A 19,616-nucleotide genomic window follows, 5' to 3' on the forward strand; every position below is an offset into this window, starting at 1 on the left:
AATATTGTGAGAAAAGCATATGAGGTGAGCTGCATTTACTGAATGTAAAGAACTGACATTACTCAACAGGTTATAGTGATTTGTTATTAAGATACGGGCTCCACACTGCCTAAATTTAAAGAGAAGTATACAAAGACACTGGCGCCTGCACAGCAACTCCACATACTTCAAGCAGGAATCCCCGACCACAGGCTGAGCCTCAGCAGACAGCAGGAGCAGGTTCACATCAGGAAACCCCACGAAGCCTCACAGTGTCAGCATGTGTGAGAGAAGAATGCCAACGGTTCGGCCCAGTTCTGCTGCTTCCAAGCTGTCTCAGCCATTCTCATCAGTAAGATGAAATAAGACCTGCTCTGCCTCTCTCACAGAGCAACCCTCAGGCCCTCTGCTGGTCCTTGAACCTAGGCCCTCAAACACATCCAGACAGCTGCTGGCCCAGCTGCCCCTATGAATAGAGAAGCAGCACCAAGGGACAAGGAAATAGTGGGATTCCTAGATTTACAAAAAGCCTATCCCCATGACAGGCCAGGAAACCAGAAGTGAGAGGCTTTGCATGGCTCAGTGAGCAACCATCCAGAATACCCCAGCACCTTAGCTGGAAAGCTCAGCCTGCTTTCTAGAAGCAGCTCGGTTGTCACCCCAGAAAACATGCAAGTTTCTAGTTTGCATCCAAAGGAGGATCAAGGTATCATGACATTGAGCCTTTAGGCAGGCTTCATAAATATAACCTATATTTCTTATCACCTAAAGTTTAAGCAAAATGTGGCAGGACCCAGTTTTGGTTTTTGGTTTTTTTTTTTTTGCAGCTGGCCTGAACAGGGATCGAACCCTGGACCTGGACCTTGGTGTTCTCAGCACCACGCTCTGACCAACTGAGCTAACCCATCGGCCTATAGATCCACATTTACATAGTGGACATTTACTAGCCTGCACAGAACTTGGCTGCAGTCGAATTAAAACAGCATAGGAAACAATTCACCCTGAACTCAACTTAAAAAAAAAAAAAACACATTGGATAAATGGCTAAGGATCGATGGATATGCCATATCAGATAAAACATGCGGAGAAAATAATCAGAGGTTGATTGGGGATTATTACTATTTTTTTAAGTCCTTATAGCTCAAGTCAAACAGACGTGAGGCTTCCTTTTAAGGGTTCTCCCACACACTATCTTCTCCGGCCGGCAGATGTCACCCTTCGGTTTACAAAGATTCACTCACGGCTTTCTTCTGGATGAAAAGCTGCGCGCCCTGCAGGTGGCCGGCGATGTTCTCACACAGGCGCTCCCGCTCCTCTTCTTTCAGCACGTTCACGTAGAACGTCCGCACCTGCTCGGGGAGAGGAGTACGGACAATCAGGAGCCAGTTCGCTGCGAACAAACCCCACCCGAATGTGCCACTTCTGAAATGAACGATCCAGGACTCTGTAGAATTTATGAATTTAAAATTATAATTAGAATGGCGTTTGTGTTGAGTTCTTCACTTTTGTTTCAAGCAAAACAGGGAGAATTCATTTGTAGGTAATAATGTCCTTCGTAGTCACCGCTTATAAATCTCTTATAGAGGGCCTACAGTTAAAAACCCCACCACATTCTTAATCCTGACAAGTTCATAACACACAAGCTGTCTCTGAATGTAAACAGCACAATACAACCTCTGTTCAATTCACCCAGAACCATGGAGGAAAAAAGCCTAATTCCTTTATTTCTATCTATATCGATGTCAATACATATATAGATATATATCCATAGTTATTCTGAAGCCAAGATTTCTTGGGCAAGATAGATATGAATAGTCATATTTTGCTTAGATTATTGGGTTTACCTCTAAAATGAATACCAACAGACTGAAATGAAAGATGGAACCTTAGTATCGGGAATATGAATCCTTGTAGCCTCTGCTCAGTTCTGAAATCAACCATTTCTAGTTGTAGCTATGATTATTTTCTAACATTTCATTCACTCTTTCATACAACAAATATTTACTGAGTATCTATAATGTGCCAGACTCTGTTCTATTAATGTTTATAAGGTCCAATAATATCCAATTATCTAAAGTATTAAATTCATAATATAAAATATGCATCAATATTCTAAGTAAGTTAGAAATATCAGGCTATAATTACATTTTTTTTTAATTTGAGCAAAGTTTAAACCTGATACCAAAGTTTAAAAATCAGACTTTCAGTATTAACACAATCCGATCAAAGTACCACATCATGGGGATTTCCTCAGATCTAGCTCCAATTCACTAATTCTCTTTCATCAGTATCTAACATATTGTGTAAACATCCATTGAGTGACTATATCTGTTGGATTTTTATTTCAAAGATTGGAATTTTTGTTTCTATAAATTTCCATATGGCTCGTTTTCAAATCTACCCATTTTGTTTTGAACACCTTGTTCTTATTTTACAGATAATATTCCTTTCTGCATCTCTTTAAATCTGTACACATGCTTATCTTCAAGCCCCTTTCAGGTTATCATGTGTATGATTGCTACACGTACTGCATGTGCAATTTCTCAGGGCACTGCATTTCCTTGTGTGTACTGTAATTGTTCCCTGTGACTCATCTTCATCAGGAGTTATCTTCTGCAGAAGTACCACATGTGCCTTACTTGTGAAGGGGTCTTCATGTAGTGATTTTCTCATCATCTCTGCAAAGGCTTAACAGAGTTCATTGATTCACTTGTTTCTTAGTTCAGGGTTTCCACATGGTTCTAAGTGGGACAAGAATGTAGGAATTGCACTTGAGCACAGCACAGGGGAAGAACTCCCAATTTCTCAGGACTGACTGCTTCCATTTACACCCATATACTTCCAAGCAGCATCCTCAGTCTGGTGGGTAGTTTCTCCAGTTTGGTGCCCTTTCCTAGCCTTTGCCATTATGGCAAGAGCCCAGTTCTAGCTCTCTGCAACACATGAAGCCTATGGCCTCAACTCCTAACCCCTTGGAGGCATAAAATCTTCTTAAGGAGCAAACCAGGTCTGGTTACCCCCATGAGATGTATCCCATCAATGTACACTCACTACTGTGATTCCTTTTCCATTTTTGAGACCTGGAGATTGAACTTTCTTGTTTCTTTAGCTCAGTTACCTTTTTTTAAAAAAATATTTAATCTAGCATGTCTATGTGTGAGAAGAAGAAAGACCTCCTGTGTCACCTCAATCTTCCATCTTGAACCTTAATCTACACCTCAATCTGTCACCTCAGTCTACAATCTTGAATTGTGACGAGGTAGATTGATTTAGCTTATGCCATTTTTACTGTTTGAAAAGTGTTCTTGTTTGAAAGCCCCCCAACACCTGTGGTGAACATTGAAGGTTAAAAATTGTCCTGTACCTAAAAAAATTTTAAGTTCTGCCTGCCTTTGCTGTTTCCCACTTATGCTGTCCCTGACTGATAACACCAAGAGCTGTATCCGGATGTATCTAGACAACCCAAGGAGGAAACCGCCCTGTGAAAGTTTTTGCTGTCCCTAAGTGATTAACTGGTTTCTTTCAGCTTCTGTTATCAGCTTGCGCTAGGCCTCCCCAAACCCCCTCCTCACGCCAGGAGGGTATGTATGTATGTATGTATATAACTATATGATAACTGTAAGTATGTAACTATATGATTTTTTGCCTGTGTGACTATGTGCCTTTAAATGACCCCTTAAACTTAAACTCAGGGCTGCTTCCTTCCAAGCCTTTCTTGGAGAAACAGTCGTCAGCCAGCCAATAAAATCCCCCTTTTAAATTCTCTATTGGGTGTTCTGGTTCCTTTTCCGTGTGGCAGCCTCACAACAGAACATCTTGAACTTGCAATTCTTGAACTGCAGGAATTTGTTCCTGCAGTTCCAGTGGTATGCTGCAGCCAGCTTGCTCATGAGAGCAGACTGTCAAAATTTCAGGAATTGTGTGAGCAAGTTGTTAAGCATGCTGATCATAAAAATTAAATTATATAAACTTACAATTAAATAAATTATGCTACAAACAAAAACAATAAATACTCAAAACACATCACTTTCTAATTACCTATATTTTTGAGGTTATAAATGTCTATTGTATCTCATGGTGGAAACACTATATAATAGTGATACTGAGCATCACTTCCCAATGCCACAGGTTCAGTGACATCATGGTGGTAGCTTGAAATCAGCCCTGGGGAGTATTTCCACCCTTAAAATAGATAGACACTACAAACCAGGGCTTTCTTCTCCAGAGAGTCAGCTGTTAAATATCTGTCAACACACCACTGAATAAAACCTATATAAAATGCTTCCTCTTCCAGAGATTTGGTTAATCTTCAGTTTTAAGAAGTTTTTTAAAAAGTACATGTACATATACAAAGATAAACAGCATACCTATTTCAGCACATGGGATAAGAAGACTACATTGTAAAAATCACCAAACCCTAGCTTCAGCATTCACTACTGTTCAGGTAAAGGGCAGGTTGGGACTTGTCAAACTGGAGAAGTCTCAACAGTGATCTGATCTGCATATTCTTATGCTTGACTAACAACCACTATCAATATATAAATCAGCCACTCACTGCAGGAGGGCATGAACTCCACAAATACACCAGCTGTTCTACTTTATTAAGCAGATATGGATTCTGAGTGCTTAAGCAACTCCACATTTAACCACAGACCCTTAATGGCAGGAACAAATTCCTTAAAAGGAAAAGTAACATTTTTACTAGTCAATACAAAGTAAGAGAATATTTTCTTTTCTTTAATAAGCTTTTTAAATTTAACTGTAATGTGCCTACAGTAAAGGGCACCAATCATAAGTGTGAAGTTCAATAACTTTTCAGCGAACACAACTGTGTATCAACCACCCAGATCAAGACAGAGCACTGCTGACACCTTAGAAACCCCCCACCGTGGCTCCTCCCAGGCACTATCCCCTCTCTCCACCCCAAAGCCAATTTTTTTTACTTCTAATATCATCAATGTGTTTTGGCTCTTTTTGAAATTTATCTAAATGGAATCACATAATCTGTATCTTCTTTCTGGCCTTTTTGCTCAATGTCATGTTTATAAGATTCATCTAAGGGCCGGCCGTGGTTCACTCGGGAGAGTGCGGTGCTGAAAACACCAAGGCTACGGGTTCGGATCCTATATAGGGATGGCCGGTTCGCTCACTGGCTGAGCGTGGTGCTGACAACACCAAGCCAAGGGTTAAGATCCCCTTACTGGTCATCTTTAAAAAAAAAAAAGATATAAGATTCATCTATGTTATTTGTTATTGCAGTCGTTCAATAATTTCCATTGCTTTACATTATGGGAATACACTACTGTTTATTTACCCATTCACTTATTAATGAACATTTGGGTAATATGAACAGTCTTGTAAATGCCTTCTGGTGCTCATATGTACACATTTCTATTGAGTATCAACTTAAGAGTGGGCTTGCTGGGTCAAAAGGCATACACATGTTCACGTTTAATAGATGCTGCCAAACAATTTTCCAAAACAGCTGAACCAGTTTACACTCGGGTCAGAGTTACAGTTGTTCCTTGTTCTCACAACATTTGGTATGACCAGTCTTTTTAATTCTAGCCATTCTGGTACATGTATAGTGGTGCTTCTTTGTGGTTTTATTTTGCATATATCCTTGATAACTAATGAGGTAATCTGCCTTTCCATGTTTTTCAGCCATTGGATATCCTCTTTTGTGATGTGTTTATATAAGTGTTGCCCATTTTTCTACTGTTATCTATCTGTTTCCTATTGCTTTGTAGGAGTTCCTTATATGAGCGTGCTTCAAAAAGTTCATTGAAATATTTGCATAATTTTTTAATTCTATTTTTCCATGAACTTTTTGAAGTACCCTCATGTAGTCTGTATATGAATGCTTTGTTAGACGAATTGCAAATATATTCTCCCATTCTGTGACCCACCTTTTCAATTTCTAAATAGTATCTCATGATAAAGAGACATTCTTGTTTTCTCTCTCTTCATAAGCTAGTCTTGATAAGATCTACTGCTTTATTTTCCAATTCACTAATCCTCTCTTCAGCTGTGTTAACCTTTTTAACCCATTTACTAAATTCTTAATTTTGGTTGTTGCATTTTCTAGTTCAGTATGTCCATTCAATTTTTTTTTTATTGCTTAAAATTCTCTTATTAAATTTTCCATGCTGTCATCTATTTTCTTGAACATATTAATTGCAGTTATTTTAAAACCTGTATCTGACAATTCCATTATCTGGATCTCCAGTAGATTTGTTTTCATTGTAGTTTGGGGGGTTTTTCCCCATCTCAACTTTCAGTCATAAGGTCTCATGTGTTATGTATGCCTAATAATTTCTTATTGAATGCTGGACATTTGTATATGAAATGGTCTAGAGGCAATTTGATATTCCATTTTCCAACAAAGAAGCCTTATATTTGCTTCTGGCAGGCAGTTAAGATAGAGAGACATCACCTTACTCCAGTCTGAGATTGAGCTAATGCACAATTGTGTTTCAGTTTTTGTGAGGGCAAGTTTATTTCAGATTTGCTCTTATTACTAGGCATGGCCCTACAGGGATTCCAACTGAAAGCCTGGTGTGATAACTAGAGGCTTTCCTCCTTAGCACTCCAATTTTTGTTCCTCCAGCCCCATGAGACTGCTGTAAACTCTGTTCAGCATCCTGATCAATGCTTACAAATTAATAAATGCCCTATTAAGAAAGGATAATGAGGCTATTGCTTACACATTAAAATTTATGTTCATTCTTATTTTATTGAGAGGTTTTCTTGTCACTGTATAGGACTCGTTTTTAAGCAGTCATGATACTGTTGTTATGGGTTCATAGCATAATTCTATAGTAAGAGTCACATGGGAAATACATAAGAAGGTTCAGAAAGTTAAGCACTGGCCTCATTAATGAACTGGCTGCCCACCCACAGGCCTTTCACAGTCAAAGGCCCTCTTTCATAGCATCTACTAAAAGAGCCCTTAGGGCAGCCATAGGTGACTGGGAAAAGGATGAGCACTTGATCTGGGGCAGTTAACTATAAGCTGACCAAAGGCCAGTGATGCAACCTGGGGTGAAAAGATTAGCCAAGTCAATCTGATTCCCTCTCTATAGAATCCAATACAGAAGTATTGGGAGGAGTGAAAGGTGGTTGAAACAAAAAAAAAAGTAAAAAGTAATACATGGAGAAAGAAGGCATAAAGTACAGTTAGACCATGTCACAGCAAAGCTAAAACAATGATAAAACAGAAGCCATGAGGCAGAGAGGAGGAAAACAGGAGGACATGTTTAGAACAAGCAGTTAAGATTAGAAAGCAGAAGCAGACAGATGGAGAGCAGCTGAGTCATGTGAATTGTGAGCCCTACAGTGGAAACACCCATAGTCTTGATACCGAGGCTCTTAGAGCTATTTTGGATCTCCAGTCCTAGTCCCATGAATCTGGGATGTCCAGCCTGGATTCTTGAGATTTGCTTGTACTTAATCTGTACTTGCTCATTTCTTAGGTTTCCATGGGATGACTATTTCCCCAGTGGCACCCACCTGTATCCCTTCAATAAACTTTCAGGGAACTAAGATGAGTCTACTTACCTTGAACAGAAAGAATAGAGCGACATAACTCTTAATTCTATGTAATAAAGGGACTAATTTGCTATTAAAGATAAGTCTTTCCTGAATTCACGTTAAGACACATTAGACACCTTAAGAGGCAAAATTATGCAGACATTAATGACTCCCATAGCAGACAAAGAAACCATTACCTGAGTGACATTATCATCGTTGGCACTGTTGTAGCGCTTCACATCACCAGAACATTGGATGCTATGCTCCAGGAGAGAAGGCTGTTGTTCTGGAGCACTAAAGCTATTGGGGTAGTAATTTGGAGCACCACCTTTAAAGGAAAACCACACATATTGTCTTAGGAATATAAAAAATGAAGCAAGTCTGCGAACATTCCATGTGCTAAGAAATAAGTTCAAGTGGTAATCAAATACACATATTATTTTTAACTTCCCATATTTAGCTGCAGGCAGTACTAAGATCTTGGAGAATACTTCCCTCTTCTAAATGCCCACATGGGCTGTCTCACCCTGAGTCTTAAGGAAGAGATCTCAAAGTCCACTTCAACACTTCAAATGGTCTAATCTATAAAATCTTCTGATGCTTACCGGTACAAGTTTACACAGATTTGATCTGGCCACAATAAACATGAGACCCAAAGACACATTTCAACCTTGAGGGTTTCATTTAGGCTTGAATCACATAATTCTTGAAAGCCACCTGAAGGTCCTGGTCCTGCTCCTGCTCCTTCAATTTACAGACACAAATATGGAGCTTTGAGATGTTAACTGGCTGCTGCAAGGTTACACAGTAGCTGGTGGGAGACATGGGATTAGAACTCTGGGATTTTTGTCTTGTCAAGCCCAGCAGGCACTGTACTTCCATTACAGACTCAACTTGGCTATTCCTTAAATGTTTTTAAGGTTCTCAGGGTATTTCTCCTTTACCCACTATGATGACTTTATCCAATTTAGCTTCACTTTCATGTCCCTCCACAGATAAATCAAAAAGGGATTTAAAAAATTTTGATATTTGCAGTATGTCAGCACTCATCTGGACATATAGAAATAGTGACAAATACAATCAAAACATTTTCTAAGACTTCTGGCATAAATTATAAGACTTTTTTGGACATATCTCTTTTCCTAACTATGCTTTGGCCAATATCAGCAGAAGCTTGAATTATCTGAGCACACAGTGCCTAAACTGCAGTGGCCTAGAATTGTATTAAGTGGTTTCAGCAAACCAGCCTGGGGTTGGAATTTTACCCAGCTCACTGCCAGAATAAATTATCCACAGTGGCTAATCAAGAGATGTCTCTGCATCACATTGATCTATACACCAAGTGTGTGTGTAGAAGAAGGGAGGACACCATACAATTACAGAGCCCAATTATTAGCTCGAGAAATTCATTCTAGGTCAGCCATATCTCTATAAAAAGCAAAATGCTCCAACAACCAGCCACCACAGTGCCTTCTGCATTAAGAATAACCTCTTTGAAATGTGCCTATTTGAGTAATTTAAAATTTTTATTTCCAAATAAGCTCTGATCTTCACTCAAAGTGGGAGTTGTCTTTAAGGCATTCCCCCTGGGAACAACTGAGCTCTTTCGTGAAGCTTCAAGAGCACAGCCCAAATGCTCCACCTCCAAAATTAGGCAAAGGCTGTGTCAAAATATGTCCTTATGCACTTTTTTTATGAGTATTCCACTATAATGGTAAATAAGAATGGTAAGCATGAAGTAACTACTTATTAATGAAGTTCAAAATATACATGAAGCTCTCTGCCATAGACAGTTTCAATAAAGAAAGAACCAAGGAAATATGAATGAACAACAAAAAAAGGAACAGAAGAATAAAAATGCAGAAGATAGACACAAGAAGTATCAATTACTTTGGGCAACAACATACATGATGTCTTTGTAAACCTCAGGCAGAACTACTGTAGCCACCTAACATGAGTAGTTAGTAAGCATATAAACTTGTTAGATACACAGAAAAGGCTTAGTGATAAGGCAACAAAAGCAACTTATATATAAAACATATATAAACCAACTTATATATAAAAAATAATCTTAAGTATATAAAAAACATTCACAGAAAAGATTGTCAAGAAATACAGCAAAATGTAACAGTCGCCTTCGGGTGTTGGGACTGTAAGTGGGTTGTTCTTCTCTATTCTCTTCTTTCCCCTATATTTTCCAAATTTCCTTTAGGGCACATGTATTATTTTTATCCTAGAAAAATAAACTGTGTTTGAATATAGACATCTACAGCTATAAATGTAAATTATCAGTAAAATTTCTGAAGGGATCAATGTATGTAATCTATTACTAAAAACACACGTCCTAAATAGGAAAATAAAAAAAGTAAGATTTCTTAAAATTATCCTGATTTGAGCATCACATATTGCACACAGGTATTGATATTCAATGCTGTACCCCACAGATATGTACGATCAACTATGTTACAATAAATAATTTTTTTTAAAAGGCATTCTGCTTGAATAATTAAATAAGTAATTAGAACTAGTGGCTGTTTTTACATGGCACCAAAAAAGATAGTTAAATGAAAAAAAATCATAAATTTAATAAATGAGCTCCAAGAAGCCACAACGCAGTGGTTTCATCATACAGTTGATTTATGTGAATTTAGCTATTCACTCAGGAAAAAAAATTAGGGCAAATCCCTTGATTTACTTTATCTCCCCTAGTCCCATCTCCCTACCCTCCCCGTCCCTTCCAAATTCTAGCTAAACTTGCTTCTCCCTTGGCCTCAAAAGAATTGCAAAGAGAACAGAAGACATAAACTCTTGGTTTTTGCACTTCCAAGGGTCTAAGTCTTGGTGATTGAAGAGTGAGTTAAGGAACCGTCCATTTTATAAAATCTTTAAAACCTAACTTCTAAGTTGGATGCTACTTTACTATAGCCACTGTGAAAGATCTTTCTCCTTACCTTTAACTATCAGATGGACAGCAAAAAAATGTGAGGTGGGAATTCTGTATAAAATACATAAAATAGGGCCAAGCCTGTGGCTCACTTGGGAGAGTGTGGTGCTGATAACACCAAGCCCACGGCTTCAGATCCCTGTATAGGGATGGCTGGTTGGCTCATTTGGGAGAGCGTGGTGCTAACACCACCAAGTCAAGGGTTAAGATCCCCTACCTGGTCATCTTTAAAAAAAATAAATAAATAAAATAGATAAAATCATGGAGAGTCCTCAGGCAGCTTAAACCTTCACTGCTGAGCAAAAATCACCAGGTTCTTGGTTCACCTGTAGAGCACCTTCACAGGGCAGGAGATCCCATGTGCCAGTTTGGAAACCACTGGCCTGGTGTCCCACCCATCTGCTTCACATGCCCTCTGCCCTCTCAGGAGGAGCCAAATGTCTTTAGGCCTACCCTGATTGTCCAGCATGCACATGGGGCCATCACGCTGGTAGTTGGCCACTCGAGCACGGAAGGGACAGTTCACAGGTATCTGAAGATAGTTGGGTCCCAGGCGGTGACGATGAGTATCAGGATAGGAAAAAAGGCGGCCCTACAGTAATAAAAACATAGACGTTGACTGTGGACAGTAACAGATAAAATAGGAATGGGCTATAAACTTCACTCTACAAGTTAAAGTACAAAGCAGTCTGTACATGGTCGCCACACTACCCTGCCTAATCCCCCCACTAAGGAGCCAAGTCTCCTCTCTCTTATGAAATGAGTTCTCCCTAACTGAACAGTCCTTAATCTTGCATGACACATGGCCAACCACAAATCTTCACACTTGTTCTAGAAAATAATGCCCCCTATTCCCCCCAAATAACAAGTTAGTGTCCTGTCTTATATTATTTCTCATTCCCAAGTATCACATTGTAAAATACATTTGCTAGCCCTAATTGGAATCCTGAATTAATTCCACTCTTCCCCATTCCACTAACCCAAGGGAGGAATCAACCACTTGCTCCTAACAAAAAGCAGCACATCTCTACAAAACCAACAGTAGAGGAAATTCTTCAAAAAAAAAAAAAACACCCTCGTGTCGCATTCTTTTTTTAAAAAAAGATGACCAGCAGGGGATCTTAACCCTTGACTAGGTGTTGTCAGCACCATGCTCTCCCAAGTGAGCCAACCGGCCATCCCTCTATAGGGATCCGAACCTGTGGCCTTGGTGTTATCAGCACCGCACTCTCCCAAGTGAGCCAACCGGCCATCCCTCTATAGGGATCCGAACCTGTGGCCTTGGTGTTATCAGCACCGCACTCTCCCAAGTGAGCCACCAGCCGTCACCTCTCACGTCGCATTATGAATTATCTCACATACACTTTGAACTCTGAGACTTTCTAGATAGAAATGAAGTGCTACACCTAGAAAGCTATGGTTCAAAATGACAGCCCTCCAATGCCAAAGGTAATGAATCCAAGGTTAAATGATGTTACATGTTAACCAAGGCAGGATGGTAAGCATTTTGAAATTTCGCAAAAAGCTTTATGATTAACTCCGTGTTAACCTTACTGACCATTAAGTATTCTCATTATTCAAAGTTCTACTGAATAAGTAATTTTTCTTTCACTGACTTCAGTATTAGCCTTGAATCTTAAAGAGTATTCATATTTCCCTAATTCAATGAGGCAGAGTAAAAAACAAGTTGAATAGGCCAACTTAATCAATTATTTTGTACCAAATCACTCGTATCAACATGCTTTATCCAGTCCCACTGTTCTGTCAATAATATGCTCTTGGCTGAATGACTCCACCTCCCATAATCATTTCAGATAGTCTAGGGCAATATTTAGATGACGAGTCATGCAGCAGCAACGACTAAAACTCACCTACAGTTCGGAAGCTGGTTGCCTCCTTTGGCTCAAAAAGTTGTGCTGTAACTCTATCAACAGGATAGAAGATACAATTGGGCCATGAGAAGCTCCTGGGGCTAGCCTCTACCATATAATTCTGGTTTTGTGTCACATTGTGTCTATCACATGACCCTATGCCATCTATGAGTGATTGAGACCCACAAATGCTGGGAAGTGGGCACAGCAAGGCCATACCCTGACACCAGCTTGATTCTAGGCCTTAGGGCCCTGTGCCTGAACTCTCTGTCTTGATCTGCGTGAGAAAGCAGAACAATCCTTTCCCTCTCAAGCAATTGGCCCAACTTCTTTTCCAACTCCTGGTAAACAGCAGAGTATGGAATAAAGAAAGGCTGCACCTGCTTCATCAGGCACTCAGGGGACAGTCTCTCTATGGCTTGCATTATACTATTTTGTCCATTTCACCACTGTCTGGCTTACCACTTTGGATAAAGTTTTAAAATTTATTAACACGGCCTTGTACCAGCCCAAGGCACAGCACTCATTAGCTCTCACAGGAATAACTTCAGGGTCCTCCTGACTGGCTCTCCCTTTCCATTCTCTACTCCAACAATACAACCTACATATTCCTGCCAAAAGAATCTTCCTGAGGTCCCTCTCAGATTATACTACTTACCTACTCAGAACATCTTAAACAATTCCTCACTGGTCACCAAAGGGCTAAATGAGTACAATGCCCCCCCAACCCAACTGTATGGCTCCTACCATGCTCCGTGGGATTAGCATTCACAGGTAAATGACTTAAGAAGTTACAGGAAAAGCTAGGCTAGGAATGATAACGAAACTCATGAAAGCTCTATTGCTTTTTAAAAACTCATTAAAAATACTAAAGAGAGCACATTAAATTTAAAATGTGTATATTTGCCAGAACTGAATTTAATCCTAATAGAAGTTACACGATTAATTTCCACTTGTCATCCATTTTCAGGACTCTTTTCAACAGATGCCTTATCATTGGCTTTCTTCTGTTGTAGGGAATATGCATTTGCTACACGGTCCCTTTCCCTGAGCCTAGTTCTCCATTCAAATCTTTGATATTCCTCAAATGGTATGACTCAGCGCTGCCATCTGCCTCTGGGTCTCACCGTGGTCCCAGAGACCCAGGGTGACTTGGATTCTTGTGGAAAGACTTTGGGTGACCTCCTATTCCTCAACCTGTTCCTTCAGTACTAGGGGTGCACAGTCTCAGCTCTGCCCACGACAAGGCGCGCCCTGGCGAATCCCACTAGCCCCTCCTCCCACAGTTAGCTCCCTGCCAACCACAGCGTCACAGCGCCTTGGCCGCCTCTACACCCCAGTTTCAATGCAAGCACATGTGCTTATTCTCTGTAATGTTACTTCCCCTTTCTTTTCGCAACCTCCAGTTCCCTCTTTTTCTATTTATCATCAGGAGGAGTGATCCTACTTGATATATACCAGACCACATTATTCAAAACTGAAGAAAACTTTTATTTTACTAGAAAAGACAACTGTACAAATTTCTACGCAAGCATTTAAGATCTCCTCTGACAAATACTCAGTGAACCTCTCCAAACTCATTTCTTCTCATTCAGAAAAGAATGACTACTTTCAGTTTAAATACGCCCAACATGTTCCACCTCTGTGCCTATACTCATGTCTCTCTCCTGCCCCTTTTTACCTGTTGTAAATCAAAATCCTACCCATTATTCCAAACCCATCTCAAATGCTACCTCATTCATGAAACATTGTCATCGACCTCTTATCAAAATTTCGCCTTCTGATTCCCCATGGCACTCTGCTTTACGTTATAGTTAATTTGTGTTTTTATAACTGTTACAACACCTGAGACAGTCTATCACACAAAATATATAGGTACTTAATTTATGTTAAATTTAACCAAAAACTAATGAAAATCTTATTTTCTATAAAAGCCTCAGGTATTCCCAACACTACAGAGAAAAAGTTATTATAAAAAAACCACAGGAATCTTAGCTTGTCCTCCAGGGAAACTGAAACCTGAACTGGAATCAGAGATTTAGGTAAGAAGCAACCTTTAGTCACTGTGGTCTGATCTAGGGTATGATCTTTAACCTTTGTTTCACGATCATCATCCAAAACACAAAAGATCAATTTACACAATAATTATTAAGCCAATTATTTTCCTACTGATTTCTGGTCCAAAGTAGAACTTTACACTCTTTGTATTCTTGAAAGAGCATATTGGAAAATGATGTAAAACATACTGAATGCCTGGCAACATTAGCAAAACAAATGGTTAAATTAACCCACTGCCTTTAAACACTGGCAGCATAAATTTAGTTTATGAAAATCCTTCCGAGATCTCTTTTTACAGATGGAAATGAATACAGTTACACTGACCCAGGCGTTATAGTCAATTACAGACTGAACAAACCATGCTTTACTCTACAAATACCTAAGTCATTTCTATTGTATTGTTTTATAAAATTAAGAGACTAAATGTTCACGTCTACACATATGTAGGAACTTCACTGTGGAATTTGGCTTTTACTTGGTTTATTCAAGGATTGCCCATGCTTCACCTCAGTGAGCCCTACAAGGAACTAAGCACCCAGATTAAAGTTTAAGTAATGTTCTAGTTGATTCCTCACGTAAAGATCATGCCCGATTGTGCAGTGTGTGCATGCATGCGTGCATGTGTGTGCGTGTATGTGTGTGTATGCACACATAGACATCTGCCGCAGGATATCTCAATCCACCAGGCTTACCTGAAGCATTTTGTCAGGGCTGGGCTCAATGCCGGGTGGCATGTTGCTTGGGTCAAAGGCTAGCTGTTCCACCTCAGCAAAGTAATTAACTGGATTCCGGTTTAAGACCAGTTTACCAACTGGGATAAGAGGATAGTCTTTGTGAGACCAAACCTGAAAATAATGTCACATTCACAATTACCAAACAGCCAACTGAGAGAAATTAAATCTAATCTACCCATAAAATACCAGCTTTCAAATATAATCAAGCCAGTGAAAACAATATTTTTTAATCCAGTAAAACCTGATAAGAACTTAAGGTGAGTACGTCAGTTAAATCTTTCACAATAGTAAAAGGTAAATATTGATGCTTTCCATGGGCAAAAGTATGTCAGCTTTTCAAAATTCATTCCCTGCCAATTACAATCTATGAAGCCACCTACATGAACTCAATGAATTTACACACAAGATCGTGGACGTGAGATGCCAGTGGGTACTCATTCACAGGCTAGGAAACTCTGAAGTGGTGCCACCGCATTTTATAAATGACTTCCCTATCTCTGTGAATGCTCGACTGGAAATTTTCAAAAATTAGGTAAGAAGAAACTTAAAAAAAAAATCAATATAGTTGTTACTGACTCACCTTGGTCACATCAAATGGATTAAATGGAAAAGTTTCTGCCTGTTTAAATGTCATGACCTGGATATAAAAAGTCCAGGAGGGGTAGTTGCCTGTAGCAATAGCATTAAAAAGATCCCGGATGCCATAGTCAGGATCTTCCTGGGAAAGTCTTGCTGCATCTTCAACAGAAAGGTTTTTGATGCCCTGGTCAGTCTACAAAATGAAAGAAAGAAGCTCAAACTGAAACTTACCTGCAAAGTTATCAAAATTTATTCAGTAATTCATTGAAAGACTGAGTGACACTACCCAAAGACTGAGCTTTCTTTATGACAATACTTCATTGTTTAAATCTGATACTAATGAATTTATCAACAAGAAATTCTACTTGATTATCCTCATTTTTTTAAATATCAAGGGAATTCAGTCTACACATTTCATATTCAAAACTAGTTTTATCTTTTCCTTTATGATCCTATATTATTTGAATTTTCATATTCATGTTAATTTTCTAATCAGAAAAAAATCAAAACTTTTTCAAATAATCGAAATATTAATAAAATTAAAGGACTTCCCGTTTCACATGAAGTAATTTTTAAATTCTCATTTTATAGTAGTTCAAATCAACTACTGAAATTGTGCTCAGCTAGTATCCCTTGACCCCCACCCTCTTCCTTTTTTCTGTTAAGAAATCATAGAATCCTAGTTCACAGAGCTGAAAAGAACTTCATTACAGCCACTCTAAACCAGTTCTCTGACTATGAGCAGGCAAAATTAGTATTGTGACTTTCCCAACAATCCATTAAAACCCAAGAAGGTATGTCACTGTGCTCCTATTATCATATCAAGCTGCTCAATAGATTTACCATGTCTATTTTATTGTGAAAGACCCCCAAGAAGCCAAGTGCCATGGAAAGATTTCCTTATCAAAAATCAGTTCTGGAAGGCTGACCTATTTCTACCAAATAAATCCCAACTCTCCCTAGTTTGAACTCTTCTTACTATTTGTACCAAAGTGAAACCATTTTTTTTTTAAGATGACTGGTAAGGGGATCTTAATCCTTGACTTCGTGTTGTCAGCACCACGCTCTCCCAAGTAAGCCAACCAGCCATCCCTATATAGGATCTGAACCCATTGCCTTGGTGTTATCAGTACCACACTCTCCCAAGTGAGCCACGGGCTGGACCAAAGTGAAACCATCTTCACAATTAAAAAATGAATATCATCATCTGCAGATCAGCCAAACAGCTAATACATTAAATTGTGCAATAATACTGCAACATCTTTCTGATTTTACTGAATCCTGGGTTTAGAAAAGAATAATCTTAGGTTGGAATAATCCAGACTGATAAATCCACATAGATCTTGGGCTACCTCTGGACCCTCTGTTGAACAGGCCCATGGGCAATCCAATCTTTCCAGGAATGTGGACAGCTGGTAGTATTATCCCAAATATACAGTGAAAAAAACTGGAACTCAGAGAACTTTTAATAATATTCCCAAGGTCACAGTCATCTAGGAGAGTGAAGATTTGAGTTTAGGTTGGCCTAACTCCAAAGCTACCAACTAGGCTGCCTGTCCCAGATACAATCATTTAGTCTTGCTCCAAGTGACACTATATTGTTCCTTTTGGCAATTACAAGCCAATGGCTCAACTATTTCTTAAAATTGTTCCTTGTCAAAGATTATAAGACCAAAAAAAAAAAAAAAAAGGAAAGACATAAAAAAAAAAACAGAAATAAAAATAATAATAATAATAAAAACAAACAAAAGATTATGAGAGCAAGTCATAAATGTAAAGAGAGGTGACAGTTTTCCCATTTGATAAAGATTAAGACAGGACAGAAGAAAAGAGGGTTTTGGGGTATCATTAGGAAGGAGACGTATTTGTTACAAGCCCACTTTTTCTGCTTATTTTAGCAATAGTATTTAGAAACAGAAATTCTCAGGCTTCTGTTTTAATGAACTCTCTGGAGTTCACTTGTAATAGTGCTTATTGTGATAAATGACAAGGTCATACCAAGAGAAGGCCCTTTAAAACACTTCAGTGGATTAAAAGGTTCTCAAAACCTTCCCCAAAGGTAACTGATTTGATCTGACTATATGAAAGCAAATGAAAAAAATCAGTATAATTTTGTTTTCTGACATTTGGAATTGATTTTATTTATTTGCATTATTCATAATATAACCTCACTAAACGGATGGATAACTTAAAAGTTAGGAGAAATGGAAACTTTTGTTTGGAAAAATAGCATCAGATGTTGGAAGTGATGAGACTGCCATATGCTCCAACCTGCCTTAGTCCCCTTCTAGACCCCAAAAGATATCTACGCGCAGGACAATGAGTCAGGGATAGAAAAGGCAGAGCACTGTTAACACCTTCCTATTTCCTAGAGATGGACTCCAAACTTCAACAGAGAACTCTAGAAAACCTAGGCTAAATTAGATGGAAACTTCCTTCTGCCTAGCCTGAAAGCCTGTATTATCTTCTTACCTTTGAACCCAAATCAAAACCTTAGATATTCCCATTCCATGGACAAAGGAATCTCAACATGCACCTGCCATCACCAGAAACATTAAACCAGAGAGCCAGCACACAAGGAGCATGTTTCCTAAATATTTATGGTAGATCTCACAGGGTCCAGAAAGAGAAAAAAGCTGAAACGGTTGACAGCAGCCATATGCTCTTACCTCTGGCCACATGCAAAGAAAAGACTAAAGAGAGACTACATACAGTTCTTCTCATTAGACAGCAGGAACTTACCCACTCAGGTGGCCAACATAACACTCGTGGTGCTGATAAACTAGATCAGTACTTCCCATCCTTGGGAGTGAAGGAAAGGGTGGGAGAAACCTTAATCTTTGCTCAATCCTTCAGGAGAAATAAGGAGAGATGGGTGGTGGGAGCCTTGAACCCTCTGCCCCAAAGGCAACATCTACCTTATAATGGAATTTGCAGTAAACTGCCTGTCCATTTGCATTAACCAGCTTGAAAGTATGTGATCCATATCCATTCATGTGCCGATGTCCATCTGGAATCCCTCGATCACTGAACAAGAAAGAAACCTAAGAAACAGAAATAAAAAGCCTAAAATTTTTCAGTTTAAATCAAAGCATCCTAGGTTTTTAAGACATTGCTAAGTTTCTAGAAAATCCCTTAATAACATGGAACATACTAGCCAATTTTCCATGGAAAGGGCTACCATTATTTCATTTACAGAAAATAACAAAAAGAAGAATTTTAAAGCAGAATAACATATAAATCATTAACAGCAGAACTCAAAATTCTATGAAGGAAAACTAAAATCTGAAAACTCGTCTAACTTATTAAAAATTTATTTTAAGAGCAAATTTGTTTGGTACTACTTTCCCCTCATTTCCCTAACATAGAACTTTACCTTATATTAGAAACTTTAGTCTTTAATATTGCTAAATAGCAGTAGATAATGTCTCTAGCTAGCTATGTAAATGGGGAAAGATAATAAAATCATTCATTATAAAACTCTTCATGATCAAGAAATCTGAGGAAGCCTCCCAAAAAAGAAGTCAGAAGCCAACTCCAATAAAATAGCCAAAACTGGAGAAACATGTTATGAGGCATAATTAACAGTTCCATCCCAGGTGTTATATTATGATACAGTGAAAAAAAAAAAAAAAAGCATTCTCACCTGATGCAGAGACTCAGGACGTAGGCTCCAGAAGTCCCAGACCATGTCTGGATCCTTCAGGTGCGTTTGAGGATTTCTCTTTTGGCTGTGAATAAAGGATGGAAACTAAATAGAAAAAGAGAGAGAAAATCCAAAAACTAAGTTTACAGGAATCACAGTGTCTTACATTATAAGTTGACTATTGCCAGGTTTACAGATTATAATCTTAAATAATACAATCCTAGAATTTTAAACTGTCAAACCTTAAAATGAAATTGACTCAACATACACTA

The 19,616-nt window shown here is 38.8% G+C and overlaps 1 protein-coding gene across 1 annotated transcript in view; it reads right to left on the reverse strand.

Moving 5' to 3' along the window:
* Positions 1-19,616, reverse strand: part of CAT (catalase) — a 27,880-nt gene that overhangs the window by 3,785 nt on the left and 4,479 nt on the right. Inside the window, exons 4-10 of the mRNA XM_008563275.1 lie at positions 19,345-19,449; positions 18,617-18,742; positions 15,700-15,891; positions 15,078-15,230; positions 10,910-11,048; positions 7,710-7,840; positions 1,221-1,328 (exon numbers count right to left, since the gene is read on the reverse strand). Coding sequence (XP_008561497.1) covers positions 1,221-1,328; positions 7,710-7,840; positions 10,910-11,048; positions 15,078-15,230; positions 15,700-15,891; positions 18,617-18,742; positions 19,345-19,449 — 954 coding nt within the window. The remainder of the gene's footprint in view (positions 1-1,220; positions 1,329-7,709; positions 7,841-10,909; positions 11,049-15,077; positions 15,231-15,699; positions 15,892-18,616; positions 18,743-19,344; positions 19,450-19,616) is intronic.

This window comes from Galeopterus variegatus, unplaced genomic scaffold (assembly GCF_000696425.1).
Source record: "Galeopterus variegatus unplaced genomic scaffold, G_variegatus-3.0.2 Scaffold13066, whole genome shotgun sequence".
NCBI lineage: Eukaryota > Metazoa > Chordata > Mammalia > Dermoptera > Cynocephalidae > Galeopterus > Galeopterus variegatus.